This window comes from Indicator indicator, chromosome 2 (assembly GCF_027791375.1).
Source record: "Indicator indicator isolate 239-I01 chromosome 2, UM_Iind_1.1, whole genome shotgun sequence".
NCBI classification, from domain to species: domain Eukaryota; kingdom Metazoa; phylum Chordata; class Aves; order Piciformes; family Indicatoridae; genus Indicator; species Indicator indicator.
In genome coordinates, this window is record NC_072011.1 from 52,989,203 (window position 1) to 53,007,104 (window position 17,902).

Consider the following 17,902-nt stretch of genomic DNA (forward strand, 5'->3'; position numbering starts at 1 on the left):
CTGTGACACCTTGACTGATGAGAGTAAATTAACAACTTCCAAGTCTTAAATTAAATAATTAAAGACAGCCACTGATATCTAAATCTGCTGAGATAAAATTAAACCCACAATTTACTACCAAATCTTCCAAGGATACAGTATCACAAAGTTAATATGGTATTGAAGGACAGCAGAAAATATGCTGTCAGATACTAATAATAAACTCATCTAAGGCTGAGACCAACAAGCTTTAATGAGAACTAAAAGCTGTAAAGTTATCATCATGTGTTTGTGTGGCTTTGTCTTCACTAATTAGACATTGCAGGATGAAAAGAATGATATTATAATGCTTCTTTCCTGAGAGACAGGCACAAAAGCTCTCAGCAAGAATCCACATTGCATGCAGAATTGGGCTAACCAGTCGTAAATAACTAAAAGATCACAGGATTACAGAATGTCAAGGGTTGGAAGGGGCCCAAATAGATCAGCTAGTCCAACCCCCCTGCCAGAGCAGGACCGTACAATCTTGCTCAAGTCACAGAGGAATGCATCCAGACAGGGCCTTGAAAGTCTCCAGAGAAGGAGACTCCACAACCTGTCTGGGGAGCCTGTTCCAGTAGTCTGTGACCCTTATGGTAAAGAAGTTCCCCCTTGTGTTGAGATGGAACCTCTTGTGCTGCAGCATACATCCATTGCTCCTTGTCCTCTCACAGGGAGCAAGTGAGAAGAGCCTGTCCCCTCCCTCCTGACACCCAGCCCTCAGATATTTATAAACATTTATTAAATCCCTGCTAAGTCTTCTCTTTTCCAGACTAAAAAGCCCCAGGTCCCTCAGCCTCTCCTCATAAGGAAGTGCTCCAGTCCCCTAATCGCCCTCGTAGCCCTCTGCTGGACCCTCTCCAGCAGATCCCTGTCCCTCCTAAACTGGGGAGCCCAAAACTGAATGCAGTACTCAAGATGAGGTCTTACCAGGGCAGAGTAGAGGGGGAGGAGAACCTCCCTTGATCTGCTGGACACACTCTTCTTAATACACCCCAGAATCCCATTGGCCTTCTTGGCTACAAAGGCACATTGCTGTCCCATGGATAACTTGTTATCCCCCAGGACTCCCAGATTCCTCTCCACAGGGCTGCCCTGCAGCACATCACCTCCTAACCTGTACTGGTGCAGTTTATTATTACTCCCCAGATGCAGGAGGAGGAGATGCAAGGAGGTCCTTGTTGAACCTCATTAGTTTCCTCTGTGCCCAGCTCTCCAGTATGTCCAAGTCTCACTGGATGGCCACACAGCCTTCAGCTGTATCAGCCAAGCCTCCCAGTTTGGTGTCATCAGCAAACTTGCTGAGCAGACACTCTGTCCCCTCATCAGTATCATTGATGAAGATATTTAACAGCACTGGACTTTCTCATTGTCTTCATGGATCAGACTGCCAGCATCAGCCAGAACTTGAAGTCTTTATTTACCTACCTACACCTATATATTCCTTGTTGTATCTTAGAAAAACATCTTAGGTATCCACATTTTTGGGAAACCAACAACTCTTTGTGCATTAATGAGCATATTTTTATAACTTCAGCTATGCAACTTATTTATTTAGATGTAAACTTTTTTACTTTGTTACAATTTCCTGTTATGTTTCATATTATGTTAGTCAGAAAACCATTAGGATGTCTTTTTTGCATATTTCAATTCCTTTGCAATTCATAAAAAAAATAAAGAAATCCACTGCATAAATCTTCCTCCATTTTTATCTTTTACAAGACTGTCCCAGTCAAACACTTAACAAACATAGAATGACTATAATAGGCAAGTACATTTTACTTTTGATTTTCATCAAAACTGTAAATTTGCTTCCAACTCTGGCACCTGCTCCATAATAATGTTGACACTGACTTCAACAAGGTCACAAATTGGTCCTATAGAAGCTCATGGGTATTTTGAAACAGAAGGCATGAAGAAATATGGGCAGGTATGTATGTGTTTGCAAAAGTAACAGAGAGGCCACTCCCGTCTGGTATTCTGTAATTATGTACTCATCTAGTTTCTTCAAATACCAGAAGAGCTTGGCTGAAAAAGACTGTTGGCAGCTGAAGGCTTCTTAAAACAAATCCTCCAAAATGTGTAGTGAAACTACAATATTATATTGCAAATGTAATGCAAAATTTTGTTTTCTGGAAGAAAAAAAAAGCACTTAACTACAATAAATCTCTCTGAAGCAGGGCTGAGTTATCTTTAGATGCGTGAATATTTGCTGTAGACTACTAGCTATGCTGCTGCAGCAAAACACTGTCTGGCTTCATCATGGAGATCCAGCTCTTCTTCTAAATAACAAAAATATTACCTATAGTTTCCTGATTTTTGTTAATTTGCTTTTTCATATTATTTCAAATGATGGAGACATTATATCATAGTGTAAATTGAGCATCCAGTAGGAAAAAGAGCATTGTTTAAAACTACAGCACCATTAAACTACCAGTCTTTACATGAATTTTTTCCCCTTCCCCTGGTGCAAGCAAGAACATTCCCGTTACAAGAGGAAATTAGCTAACAGAGCGAGATCATACAGCATAGTAGGGGAGCCCTGCTGTTACTTGCTGGAAGAACGTCAGAACTGAAAGGAGGAGGTATTAAATGTAACTCCCTGCTGCTCAGTCTCTTAAGGCACAGGCAGTTCTCTACTGGAGGCCTGCTAGCTGCAATCAAAGCTTGCCCTGAGAAATCTCCACCATAAAGCCATAAGCAGCAGACTATAAAGCTCTTATTAAGTTTAAACACAATCCTGGAAGTCGTAAGCACAGGAGGATCCTCCTGAGTGAGTCTCTCCGGATTTGAGAGAATCAGAGAGTTGGTGAGGTGGGAAGGGACTTCTAGAGCTCAGCTAGTCTGACCCCCCTGCTCAAGCAGGACCACCCAGAATTGGTTGCCCAGGGCCATGCTTTTGAATGTCTCCAAGGATGGATACTCCCCCGGGCAACCTGTGTCAGTGCTCTGTCAACCTCACAAGAAAAGTGATTCCTGATGCTCACGGAGACTCCCCTGGGTTTCAGTTTGCACCTGTGCACAAACTCCTTCTGCTCCAGTCACTGGGCACCACTGAGATAAGCTTGGCTTCTGGCACCCTGAACTGCCCGCCTCACAGCCTCCGAGAAGCCTCCCGTTCCCTCCTGTCCTCTGGAGACGGCGGCGCTCCCTCCCGCCCACTCCGGGGCAACCGCGGGTACCGGGTTACCTCTCAGGCGGGAGGAATGGAGCCCTGAGCCGTTTCGCGGACCGACACCCGCACAGCTGAAGCCGCGGGCTCGCGTGATTTCTGCCTGGCAACGGCGGCTGCCCGGGGAGGAGGTCCGCGGTCCTGCCAGCCGCCGGCCGCCTACCGAGAACTCGCTGCCCCGCAGGCGTCTCTGCCCGCCTACCCTACCCTACCCTACCCTACCCTACCCTATCCTATCCTACCCTACCCTACCCTACCCTACCCTGCCTTGCCTTGCCTTGCCTTGCTTTGTCTCCCCTGCCCTGCCTCCGGGGCCGTCCTGAAGGTGCTCTCCCCTACGAAGCTGCGGCGTTGACCAGGCGCTTTGAAGCTGCTTTAACCGGCTCCTATTTATAGCTCTTCTGTCTTATTTTTAGAGCTGAGCCTGGGTCTCGGCCACAAAGGCTGGCGAAGCGTGCGCAGTGTACGGCCAGGCAGACAGCGCTATCACCATAACCCCGAGCGCTTTCAGAAACATGGGTAGTGAAGCGATAAAATGTGTCGCCTCATCAGATGAAAAACAACTTGGAGCTTCAGCATGGGGTTGGGTCTGCTGACAAACGTCTGGGCAGGCCACAGGCAGTGTCTGAAGTGGAGGAGAGGCCAAAGCGACGAGGAGGGCAGCATTGCCTGTCAGCATGGCCTAGATGAAGTGTGCCTGTCAGCACTTCCTGGCTGTGTGTCTCTTCTGAAGGGGTTATAAGAAGATCTCAGAGTCAGTAATGGTCCCTATGCAAGTAATCCTGAGTGATACTGGACAGTTGCAGAACTGGCAGGAAAACATATTTCTGTGCTGCCTATAACATGATATTGATTCAGATGAACCATTGAAGTGTATGGACCAGTCCTAAAGGTGCTCATTTATCAATATCCAGTCCATACCATTATCTTAGAAACAGACATTATTGCAGAAGTTTGTGACGGTTTTAAGACTTTTTAATTTTTCTTCACAAAGTTCAAGCGGAGAAAGTGAAAGAATGTAAACAAATCACTATTGGGTGTAAGAAAGCAAAATAACAATTATTCTAAACACTTCCATTGGAGAGAGAAATGTTTAAGAATCTCTACTCAAAACAAGGTTGGGGAGTTGGGCAGTTCTCAGCTTGCTTGCTGGGCTTCTGTTGGCTGTTCTTTTCTGGCTGAAGATAACACACTGACCTTGACAAGCTAAGTCTAACAGCCTCTCTGCTTCTTGACTCTCTGCCTTCTGCCAGTGGGCCTGGGGGGATTCCTTCTGGCTGGGAGGAGGCCCCTTGGGGAAAGGCCCCATGGGGGAAGCAAAGAAGGCTTGGTTGTGCTTTTCTGTTGATTATATATATTTGTAAATGTTGTGAATAGTGTATGTTTGTACATATTCATTGCATTTCATCATAGATTGTAGATTTGTTTGTAAAAACAGCTTTCATTTGCTTCCAGACTGAGCTAGCCTGGTTGTTGTTGGTGTGGGATGGGGATTTCAGCTCTCACACTGTTACAGAGTTCATTAGCTTTTTTGAGCACATACACTCACCCTGAAGGGCAGGTCCTCCCTTTCCTTGGTACTTTAAATTCACATTAAAGGGAGCCAGGTGCGTGTAACGAAGCAGTGTAGCCCAGGGCACACACATTCCATCACTGGCATCCATTACCCATACTAAGTGACTAGAGGATAAATTAGACTTCATGTGAACACTACTCTGGTATTTTCTGCAGTTATTAAAAAAAAGTGTTTATCCAGATCTGTCTGTCCCCACCTTTCAGATTATGCAGCTCCAAAAGAAGCTGTAAAGAAGTGTCACAGAGTACAGCTGGAACCATAGAATCTGCACTACAGGCTGCACTATCAGGCAAAATGGTTATACTATTGGCAAAGCAACTGCATAGCCTCATGTAATTTAGAAAAAAAAAAATCCTTCACAGGATTATAAACAGAGATTAAATCTAGCCTTTTCAGAGCCCAGACAGTGTTTTAGAACTTCACCTGAAGGAATATTTTAATTAACTGCTAGTTATTGTATAGTCTTGTTAATGAATAATATCTGGCCATTACAAAGGAACATATTTGTTTTAGTTAGAGCTTCATCTGCTTTAGAGTAAGAGATGAGGAAGGGCATTCTGAGTAGAACATATCAGTCATTAGGGCTCCTTGTGTATAGTTAAAGAGATTTAAACATTAATACCATGCTCCAGAAAATACAACGTTGCAGAACTCAAGTTGTAGCAGTAGAGACTGTAAAGACTGTCTCTGCTGCTGAAGAGTCATCCTGGTGACATCTCCTCTCTAAAGTCTTGAGCCTATGCACCATATGAGGCAAGAACATATCTAGATTAAGCTTCAGCTATACAGGAGGAAGATTAAATTTCCAGATTTAAAAAACTATGTTTAATATTTCTGACCACTTCAAAATAAAACATGCTCAGGTGGCAAATAGAAGATAGACTTTATTTCCCTGAGTCTTCAGATTAAATCAGGCAAGTAGACATTTTTATCTCCTGGCTTCATGTCTTCTAGCAGATCACTACGGGTGACAAATGTTCTGGAGGGCAAGCTATGACTTTTAATTTCACCCAGGCAGTTAATTTGCATACAAATAACTGACTAGTCCTTTAATTATCCCATAGTTCTGTTGATGATGGACAAGAGCTATAGCTCATACTCCCTCAGTTACGTTGGTGTAGCAAGAATAACAAATAACTTTAAAAAAAAGTGTTTTTGTTACAAAGTCAGCACACACATCTCTGAATTCACGCAGGGAACAGATGTAATAAGTAAGAAGATACCATTTGAGCGCAGTTGCTATGTGGGGTTGAACTGGGCTTGAGAGAAAGTTGTGTAGATCCTAACCCTGCAATCAAGAAAAGTTGCTGTTAATGTGCTGATTCTTTTAGAACCAAGACAGCTTTTAAATGCTTTAAACACCCACTTTTCTTCTATCAGTCATTGTTTTGATTGAAGAGAAGGGAAAACCAAAACAAACACCTTATGTGGAAGATGTAGAGCTACTTTGAAAAGCATCCTTTACAAATGCTTCTCTTGGAACTCAGTCTCTCACAAAGAGTAGATCTGTTGCCTGAACCATCCTTCTCTGTGAACAGGTAAGTTCAGATGCTTTTATTACTTTTTAATCTAATGGGCTGGTTTCTAGCTTGTATTTAATTAATGTATCTTATGCTGATACTCTTGAGAAGGATTGTTGAGAGCAAACTTGAAGAAATTCAGAATACTGAAGAATAAGCAAGAGATAAAGAAGGACAAAAAGAAAACTGTTTGTTATCCTCATAAAACACAGAAAAAACTGCCTGCTGTTCTTTCTTCCTTTGCTTCTTTTCATGCTGGACATGATAGAGTTTTGCTTGCCCTCTCTTGTTTAAATCAGTAGCAAGATTTTTTAAAAAGACCTTATTCTGGAGGAATAAGGCAATGTCAGTCTTAATGCATTTTTGGATATATTTCTGAGCAATATTAGTCTTATACCTGCGGAGAGATATACAATTGTTTCAAAGCAATTCATTAGTTATATTCAGTATTTGAATTTGCAAATGTTGTTCAAGATTAAGCAACTTTGTTTGTTTGTTCGTTCGTTTTTCCAACTCACAAGTGGGAATAAAAAGATTTGAATTTTAATCTGGATTGTTATGACATGTTGCTATTTTCACTTTTTATGAAACAACTTGATTAGGAGACAACACATGAAGAGGCAACAATAAATATTAGTCTGGTTCTGTAACCTTTACAAATGAGCAACAGCACTGAGTTTGGGTGGACTACATTGATGAGAAGTCATTTGGTTCTTAAAGTTTAATTTGTTAACAAAATACAAGGAAACTGTGTAGCAATTCAGTGTTGTTGGACTTTTCAAGAGGCACAGCAACTAAACAAACAGTTGAATGATGTAGCAGCAGCAGGAGACCTGCTAATGCAAATACTTAGTCAAGTGACTCATAAAAACAAGCCAAAAGAAAAACATTAGACAGCTTGCTCTTTCTTCTTCTCTCTCTCCCTTTCCCCCTCCTCTCTTTCCCTCTCTCTCTCCCTCCCTCTCTGTCTCCCTCCATTCTCTCCCTCTACTCTCTCCCGGTCTCTTCCTCCTGCACTCTGTTTCCCCCTTCCCACATCACGTATCTTAAAAGCACAAGCAGATCAACACCAGGGAATTTTCTGCTACTTGTATATGGTACATCCATAAGGGGGGCAAAAGTGAAATGACATTCCATTTTAAAACTTAAACCAATGTATAACAATCTCTCCTTCTTGCTGGATCACTGAAAGAAAAGAGGTCTACAGAAATTCTCCAGCTGCCTTACTACATTCTTTAGTCACTGTCTTGGTGTATAGAGCTAGTCCACCTACAGCAGACAACAATGGAGTAAAAACAAACATCAAGACTAAGACTTCAAATGTAGTTGTGGTGCAAAAACTCCATTGAGGCTTTAAAGCCTCATTTTCAGAAATATAAATATTAGAAATAATTGGATATTCCCAACCTTTGGTAATCCTAATGTATCTGTTGAATTTTCATATGAATTCATATAATCCTTTTGTCCTCTGCTTGCTTTCTGTTTCAGTTGTTCTAAACTGGGTCTACTGTAATGTGTTTGGTGTTTTCTCTGCAGCTTTCTGTGGCTTTCCTATTCTAAAATTTCTTTCCAGGAAGCTGCACTCACATGAGTTCAATCAACATACCTCTAAGTGGTCACATTAACAAATCACGACATTTGGAACAACATGAAATTCAAACTATTAGGTGAAGGCTGCTATAGTATAGGAGTTGAAAAGTATTATTGTCTGTGGTTACCACATACAACTATCACTTAGAGAGGATAACCCTCTTAAGGGGTTCTCTAAAGCACAAGTTTTACTTCTTTAGAAAATATACCAACTGCCAGTCCTTATACCACCTTCTGAATATTAGTAGGGATTGTGCATCTTGCAAGTTCAAGTACACCAGAAAAACTGCAGAATTAAGCTTCTGCTGAGATTGTTTCCATCATCTTACTATTTTTCTTTCCTTCTTTTTTTTTAAAATATGTATGTAACATATAAAATCTGCATTCTCACTCATAACTAAGCTAAACTGAGGGGCACTTTAAAATGTACTTACATCTGCTCGTTTATCTCTGGAGTACATCTTAATGGCATAGTTGTAAGTTACTCTTGTTATTGCTGAAAATTATGAAGCAAAACCTATCTTTCATGTTTCTCATCTAATATAAAAATAGCCTGATTTGATTCTTGGAAACCTTTAACTTCTGGCTGCAATAAACCTGTAGAAGAACATGTTTCTAAAATACATGTTTCCAACCACTGGAAGGAAGTCTATCTTACTAATATCTTTATCATTAATTCACAGTAGTGATCCAGAAACTCAATCCAACAGGAAGGATAAAAATATAGAGGCAAGCTTTAACTAGTTTGTTGACTGAGACTCTTTAGAGACAAATTTAATGTCAATCTCAGCTGCAGAGACCACCTGCCACTCTCTTTTTATATTGCAATGTATCCTGTGCTATTTACTGTTTCCACTGTGCATCTGTAGAACAGACATCATTCCTTGATTCTCCACAAGAAACTACAAACCTGAATGCAGCCCCATAAGAGAAGGCAGGATTTGGGAACTAGTGCAAGAAGTCTATTTTCTAAGCCATCAGTACCTTTACTCATGATATAGTCTTTGTAAGCAGAGCTGGTGGATTTTACAGGTCCTGAAGTCATGAAGCTAATTAACCATTACAGCCATAAAGTACCTCAGCCTAGATGAACACATCCACCATCCATATGGAGCACAGCAGTAATTTAGTTTCTGCAGTGGCACTCCAGATACAAATCTGCAGTCTGATAAAGGAGATTATCTTTATGCCCTGTGTCAAATTGCACTTGGAGTGGAGGATTTCACATCTTCACCTGAGACCCTGCTGAGTATCACTTTTCTGTGCCCATTGCAAAAGATATATCTGCACAGCTAAAGGAAGGATTACTGTAGATTCAGTCCTTTTGGAGAAAGGCAAGATCAAATATGGGTTTGTAGATTAAGCTTTGCCTTTCCAAAATGAAACACATGACTCAGGGATTTCAAGCGCTTCACATTCAAGTGAAAAGTGACCAGCACAGATGCAGATGAACATCTATGGAATTTAATTCATGGTATTGACAGCATTTCACATGATTACTGATTTTGTTACTAATGCAATTATTTCTTTGACAAGTTGGGAAATACTTAGCAGAATCTGTTTTATAATATTTTCAACAAATCTCAGCCTGGATATGGGTGGATGATCCTTGTTGAAGTACAAGAATGTCCACTGAAGTATTTTATTTGTGTTACAAGGGCACATTGCCTGGCATTGCCATGTCATGTGTTGCCTTGGCTGTTACATTATGTTGCCTAAATCACTGCATTGTGCAAGAGACCTGATGATTGCTTCCCAGCAATGATGAGAGTGAGTTATGAGCCTCTCTGCCTCTTCCTAAAATAACAAGGAATGAATTACATGTGGGCAAACACTTGACTCATTATTCTTGGAACTGATAGCTTACCACACAGGAATTGGAGGCTGCTCAGTGAACCAGTCCATGGTTCACAGGAAGAAGAAGCCTCCAGAGGAGCTCAGACACTCAAAGAATAACATTCTTAGCCAAAAATAACCCTGAGCACTGAAAACAAATTGGGGAAAAAAAAATTGGTTTACTTGTAAATGTGTTGCAGCAATGTGTACCCCCAGACATACCCGAGAGATGAATCCATCTTTGTCTCTTCATTCTTTTGTATCCAAGTAAAGCCTCTTCCTTACTGTGATGGCTTGAAACCAGTGCTACATATGATTTACATAGCTTAACATCATGAGTCACGTGAGCTAGTCATCTGCTGCTGGTGAAGACCCTTGTGTAGGATTTGAAGGTAAGAATGGCTGCCCTAGGGCAATTGAAACAATACAATGCTATTTGCAGAGGGACTGAGAAAAACAGGATTGCTTAGAAAAGGCCAGAATTGTAACAAAAGTGGTGTGAGAGAGGACAGTCCCACATATGAAGCTGTACAAGGAGGATGGGTAGGTGTCGTTCTTGGCATGTCCTGAATGAGTGTTCAAAGGATGCAATGCAGCATGTTGTGCTGTGGGTGTCATAACAGGCTTGTATGGATGTGTGTCAACATGGGTGTGAGGATGGGATGCAATCAGGATAGTAGAAGTGATACATCTGTCCTACCTGTTCACACACAATGGTGAATCAGGGATCACCTTTTCTCCGATATCCTCCACATGTGCTGTATGGTTTTCCCTCAGTTCTACAGCTGATTGTGGTGAATGACATGGCCAAGTGCACACCATGATTTTGAATCTGTGTTTTGACAGTCATTCTGCAGAGTCTTTGGCACAAAGTAGAAAATGGCACACTGACAGCAGAAGGGATATGTCTCTCTCATAGATGTGAATCCTTCCTTGGATGAAAAAGCTGCTGTGTACTGCCAGCTAGCATTCTTGCTGATCGTTACATTTCCAAATTAAATCATGATTTAAGTCTACTTGAGGCAATACGTGCTATGAGATGCTGCTGTGGCATGAATCTTTACAGACTATTGCATAGACTGGGAACCAAAACCAAACCTACCCCCACATCTTTTTCCTTCTGTTGTGTTCCCTTCCTTATCCCCTGCGCTACTATTCCTCCCCAGGAGCAATAAAACATTCTTTCCTTGCTCACAATTTTAAACAGGGAGATAAAGAGAGTGATCAGCCTGCCAAGAGCAAGGGAAAGGGTCTGGAACTGCTTGACAGTAGTGGAAGTGGAGAATAAGAGTTGATCACTCTCCAGAATAATTCCCTTTCTTCTCAAAATATGTAATACCAGTACTGATACCACAAAAATAATAATCTTTCCATCCCTGAGAAAATTTGAGGAAGTACAATTAGCATCCTTGTTTGTATGTTGACAAGTCAGCCTTCATCCCAGAAGTGGCATGGGTCTCCAAGGAAAGAATGATATTTCTGTTCCAGAGTATTAGTGGCCTGAGGCTGATCTCTGTAAACTACAACTGAAGCTTCTCTGGACTGGAAATGACATTCCTGTTGGAACAGGAATGCAGGAAATTAATATGGTAACAAATACACTGCTAAACACAACTGTTTATATTAGGAGCTGGGCTCTCATTTGTGCTAAAATCTTCTTACCTACACAGGAAGCTATGAAGGGATATTCAAATGGACAAAATTATTAGAGTGAGAGGCTTTTAACAAGACATGAAATACCCTAATCTGAAAGACACATATTAATGCAATTTACTGGTGTAAACAGAGCAGAAAACAATTAAAGGAGGCTGTTGTCATGATCTTGATTGGTCATGGTAGCTTCATGCTGAAGTTGAGTTTGTAGTTGATAACAGAGATAAGCAAAATTAAAACCCATATAAACATCTTTATAAAATAAATAAGGATCATATTTTTATATTAGTCTATTAAAATAGTTATGCTTAGCATGGTTATGTTTACTTGAAGACCTAGTTACCTAGTGTTAAAAACCTTAGGAAACATCAAACACCGTTATCCCATTCTTGTAGAGGGTCAGGAGGAGTCTCTTAAAAATGACAGGTCAAGACCAACATGAAAATCCCATTTGCTAAATGTCTTTAAGGAAGATGCTGCCTCTTTTCTGCTCATCTGCGGGTTTTGGTAGGACCTGTGTTGATTAGTAATGCTTCCTGTTGTAATACCTTGTCTTTGAACAAAAATGGTTTGTACTTTCATTCTGTGAGAGATGTAAGTACCTGTAATGGGTTTGAACAAATCATAATAAGACTTGAAACATTAGACAGTAACTGCTTAATCCTGCAGATATTTCATTAATTTTTCTGGGTTCTTAAGGTAGTAAAAGTAATTGAAATGTTAACCTAAGATATTTGCTAAGGCGTTATGCTTATTCTCTATTCAATTGGTGTTCCAGTGCTGTGGGTTAAAGATGGATTTGTTATTAGGAAAATAAGATTCTGAGATCTCAGCAGTTTTGACTTAAAGGACTAAGTTGTATTAATTGTACTTGTTGTCTGCCCACAGGGTGTAAAGAGATGATCAAAAGGCTGGCAAGCCTCAGATGACTTTGATATTGTTGCATGCTAACAACAATAGATCTGCAAAACCAGGAATTCCTCCAGAAGTTAGCAAGTTAGCTTGTAGGGTAACTGTTTTAGCAGGTGGCATAGCACAGGTGTAATAAGTGAGGCTGTGACCTTGGGGAGTACTATACTTGGTACTTTCTAATTCAAATCATAGATGCTTTTCATTCAGCTTGGACAGAGTTATATGAAATATTTTTTAAATTAAGGAATACCCATAGTAACATAGTAGAAGGTGGAACGTACTGGTGTTATTTTAATTCTGCTTTCATGCAGTACAGAAAGTGAAATAGTGTTTGGATATTGTCCTGAGCAGAGGAGCCAAGAAATTATGTTTTGAAATCCTGATACTGACATTTACTCAAAGCTGAAAGAATGAGGCAGCCTCTGAGGCACACTTACCCCACTTTTGCTAGAGCATCGCTAAATCAACCCTAGTTACCTTATTTTCAAAATGTAGAAATACTGCTTGTATTATGAAGGTTAACTAGATAGTGTATGACAAACTGCTTTGAAGATTGAGCATCAAAGAAATTGCATACTTCAAAATAGGGCTCAGTATTTAATAACTTATCAGATAGCTGGCTCCTGCTCACTCTTGTCTTGCAAGAGTTTTGCGATTTGTTTTAATGATGGTAGGATGACCTCCAGAGCTTCTACATTTTATCTGAAGACTGCTATGCCTGGTCTCAATGACTTTTTGTGTTATCTTTTACCCCAGTTCCATGTAACATTTAAAAAAGTCCTATTATAATTCAGGAGAAAAAAAAGCCCCTTAGGCTCTATGATCCTTTAGCATTTTAGATATTCTACCGTGTATCTAAATTCCAGCATTGTGTCAGATGCACATTTCCTCTGCTTTCATCCCTCTTCATCTGCTGTTTTAAAAGGAAGTCAGTTGTTTTGTCAGCTGAATACTTCAGTATGTGACTGTGATCAAAGTGAATCCATGACAAATAACTAGCATAGGAACACCTTACTCGTACAACTGTGCACAGTTTAGGAGAATAAAATGTGTGCTCTCTTACTGTATTGGGGCAGAAGGGAACTAATGTTTTGTAAGAATAATTTTCTGGCTGTGGAAAAATAAATTTTAAATTCCCAGCATATCTGTTACACTGAAAATGCAGGGGAATTTAGAGCTGCATGTGAAATCTGTGGCTTAAAGTCATCTCTGGGAATGTGTTGATGGAATAAGTCAGGGTAAAACAGTGACAATTCATCAATTTAAAACAAGGTAACTGTATTGTGAGGGTCTTCCAAAAGGGATGATTTTTTTGCTTCGCCTGTTCTTACACTCTGTTCCATGTATGTACTTGTGTTCATTCTCAAGGACGGGTACCATTAGCACTCTGGGCAAGCTCTAGCTCTCAATTACTTTTATTTAATTCCTCTGCTCACTGCAGATGGTATAATTGCACCCTAGCTTGCACAAGAGCTTCTCTTACACTCAGATGTTGGGAAAATTAATATGGGCGAGTTTCTTCATGTGTCAGTACCACATCCAACAGGCAGGCACAACATTATGGTACCATGTTTTTGCTGATGGACACTGGGCTTTGGAGGACAGTTCTCTCTTCCCCAATAGATGGATTCCAGTGGAAATTCCTCACTGTTGGAACAGAAACATCTATGGCTACAACAGTAGTTCGGGGTTGCTCACACCCCTGCAACAGAATTTGGTCTGTACTGAGTAAATTGTATTGCATTTAGAATCTTTTGTTGACTTTCATTTAAATCAACAAACATGAAGGAGGAACAATTAAATGTATTGCTTGCTAACTACACTCAAGATGTACATGTTCTATTACATCTCATTCTGTTATTTTTGTTCATTGGTTAACAAATATAATAAACATGCCCAACTTAAATACATTACTGCAGGATGCTAATATACTGAGGATATTGAATATAATAGTTGTCCTGGAGAAACAGTCCAACAGAACAAATAAAAAATACATAAATTATTTGATATGATTTGATGTGATTATTCTGTCTTAAATTTCTCGGGAAAACAATTTGTCTTCGTTTAAGGAGCAAGACAGGCTCTCTTTAACTCTTCTTAAAGTAGTTAAAGAAAAACACTCCACTCTGGATTGGACAGAATTGCAAAGTTTAAATGGAAGTGCTATTCATAACTAATACTACAGTACAAAGCATATAAAATGCACAACATCCATAGGCCATGGTTCTTCAAAACCTCCTTAGGCCAAAGCCTCTGACCACCTTCCTCCAAAACAAGCCGAAAACTCAGGCCTCAAATGAACACACACCTTCCCCCAGCCCCCACACCTCCTTGCTTCCCTCCATACCAGGCCTGCAAAGACACAGCTAAAATTTGGCTTGCCAGCTCCTGGCCCCTGCCAAGGCTGCTCCAGGTCTCACTCCTCCACATCACAAAGATAAGGGAGCAGCATCGGGAAGAAGAGAAAGGGAAGAAGGGAAAAGGGAAAAAAGGGGCAGAAAAGCTTGCACTGTTTATTTTTATAGAGATGCAGGGAATGAAATAACAAAAAAGTACACTTTTAGGTCCCCATCCCCCAGACCTATCTAGCCTCTGGAGGCCCTCGACTTTATGGTTCTTAAAGGCACCCACCCTCAAACCGTGACACAATTACCATGCTAATTTATTTCTTGAATGTCCTAAATAGCAAGATAGAGGAACAAGGGATGATCACCAGAATCACAGACCAATTACTGACTTAGACCATCTATAGTGAATTTTGCTCTAGTTTATTTTAAACATTTGGTAGTTTAGCATATATAATTATGGAATCATGTAAGTTGGAAAAGATCAGTAAGATCCTGGAATCCAACTGTTAACCCAGCACTGCCGAGTCCACCACTAAACTGTGTCACTAAGCACCACATCTGCATATCTTTCAAATACCTTCAGGGATGGTGACTCCACCACATCTGTAGCAGCCTGTTCCAGTGCCTGACAACCCTTTTGGCAATGAATTTTTTCCTAATATCCAGCCTAAAGCTTCCCTGGTGCAACATGAGGCCATTTCCTCCTTTTTCTGTCTTGTTAACTTGGGAGAAGAGACTCCCACCCTGCTACTGCCACCTCACTACTGGATATTAGGAAGAAATTCTTCACAGAAAGAGTGAATGGCCTTTGGAATGGGCTGCCCAGGGAGGTGGTGGAGTCACTGTCCCTGGAAGTGTTTAAAATGAGACTGGATGAGGCACTTAGTGCCATGGTTTAGTTGATTAGATGGTGTTGGGTGATAGGTCAGACTTGGTGATCTTGAAGGTCTTTTCCAACCTGGTTAATTCTGTGATTCTGTGATACAGCCTCAGGTAACTGTAGAGAGTGATAAGGTCTCCCCTGAGCCTCCATTTCTCCAGATTAAGTGACTCCATTTCCCTCAGTCACTCCTCACAAGACTTGTGCTCTAGCCCCTTCACCATTTTTGTTGCCATTCTTCAGACACATTTCAGCCCTTTGATGACTCAGGTGCCTAAAATGGAACACAGTATTTGAGGTGTGGCCTCACCAGTCCCGAATACAGAGGGTCCCTAGCCCTGCTGGCCACACTATGTATAATTAAGAGATGCTTTGCTAAGAGAAGTAATAACATTAATAAGTAATATATTTGTGCTTTTTATAGGTATATATAAGTATACAGGAATATAATTTGTCTGACCATGGTCAAGCTTTGTTTCTCTGTTATTCGTCAGCAGACTTCTCTTATTTTCTGAAACAGAATATTCAAAGCAAGCCTGCTACACCTACTTTTTGGTAAAATACAAACCCCTCAAGTGAGTGAGCAGCACATTTCCAGCACACAAAAATGTTGAGCTAATCACTCATCATTATTTTGTGTTCTTTGATAAATGTTTCAACACTGCAGTTTAAATCAGCAGGATACCTGTTCAACATGATTTTCAGGGAGATTCCAGCTGAGCCCTGATCTGCAAAAGCATATACTATTTTTCTAGTGCAAGTGCTCAAGGGTTGAATGAAATGTGAAAATAAGGTATATGTGAAGGTCTATTTTTAGTTTTGCATTTTGCATGGCCAGGGTGTTTACAAATCTGATGAGTGGGCTCTAGAGTAAGGGTGGAAATGTACACTACAATCATCTATTTCTCAAAATAGCATACAGTTTCATAGATACTGCTCCTTTTATTTCTTCATGGACAATTTCCAGTGGATTTATTCAGTAAATTAAAACCCAGGATATTGACAAAAAAAATGCTTTGAGCCTTCAGAGTCTTCACACATCCTTGCAAGACCAGTGAGAGAAATCCTTCTACTTTTTCTGTCATTTTTCTGTTATGAATCATAGAATTCACACCAAATGAGTTTAATCAGAACCTCTTATATGTATACATATACAGCAGATAGCTCTGAAATTAGCTGCCTTGAAATACAGAGTTGGTCTTTGTCATGTTTGCATTGACGAAAATCGTATGAATGGTATTTCCTGAGTCTTCTGGTGGTTTTCCTTGAACTTGACAAGCAAGATGGATTTTGGGGTTTAGGCTGTCATTGTGTTCCATTTCCAAAATGACTGAAAGAGGCCTGTGCTCTAATCTCCATATGAATGTTGGGATTTTGTATTCCAAACACCCACCATCCTAACTGCAATACATCTAAAATGTGTTCTATAGCTTTCTGCAAATTTATGCTGAAGTTCACAAATATTAGTCATTTTGAGGGATGATACTCATTTTAATCTCGACAACACTTACATGCCAAATCACTTTGTGTCTCCTTACCTGTACAGTTGTATTGATAAAAATTATTTGTATCACACATAACTGCAAGGCAGGGTAGATAAGTCCTTGTAGGAAGCCTCATACCACTTTTAAGTTTACTGCTTGAAAGCTGTGCATCAAAGCATTTTGTGCATTATTAGCTTGTTCCTTGCCAGATGATGTGGTACCCACACAAATATTACCATCTGGTAACTTCTGTTTAAAGCAGATGTAGTCAGAATATTCCAGAATTTTAATCAGTATTTAGATTTCTAAATGCCAAAGCAAATATACCTAAGAAGAGCTTCTTAGACTAAAAGTCTGCATTACAGCATGCTGATCTCCTCCCTGAACAGTATCCATGCACAAAAAGGACATGTTCCAGATATCAGTTCCTAGACGATAATTGATTTTTTTTTAGGATAACTTTCCGTGAGAACATCTGCAAAGTCATATGAAATGAAACAAGAAGTGTGGAAGAGAATGAGAATTGTCCACTAAATTGTGATAGTCTAGAAGTTGCTTAGGCTCTTGAGTTTTAAGGCAAGATGCAACTGAAAGCACACCAGCCATTTATTTTGGTGCAATGCCTCTTAACAACCATATATTGATAAAAACAACTACTTTTAAGATTTGGTCAGATCACAATTGAACACTGAAACAACCTTGGCTAAAAAGAAATTAATCTGATATACAGCTCTGCGAATGATAAAATCTAAAGGAACCAGTACAGAATGTGGGGGGGGTTTTGTTTATTTGGTGGGTTTTTTGTTGTTGTTGTTTGGGTTTGGTTTTTTGTTTGTTTGTGTGTGTGGGGTTTTGTTTCTTTGTTTTTTTCCCCCACAGGAATTTATTTATAATTTCAGAAGCACACATTAGT

General features: G+C 40.2%; 1 protein-coding gene across 1 annotated transcript in view; it reads left to right on the top strand.

Annotated features, from left to right (window-relative positions):
• Nucleotides 1-1,858: 1,858 nt before the first annotated feature.
• KCNK2 (potassium two pore domain channel subfamily K member 2) overlaps nt 1,859-17,902 on the top strand; it is a 138,432-nt gene continuing 122,388 nt past the window's right edge. The window contains 2 exon segments of the mRNA XM_054397185.1: nt 1,859-1,948; nt 3,060-3,215. Of these exon segments, the coding sequence (XP_054253160.1) occupies nt 1,859-1,948; nt 3,060-3,215 (246 nt within the window).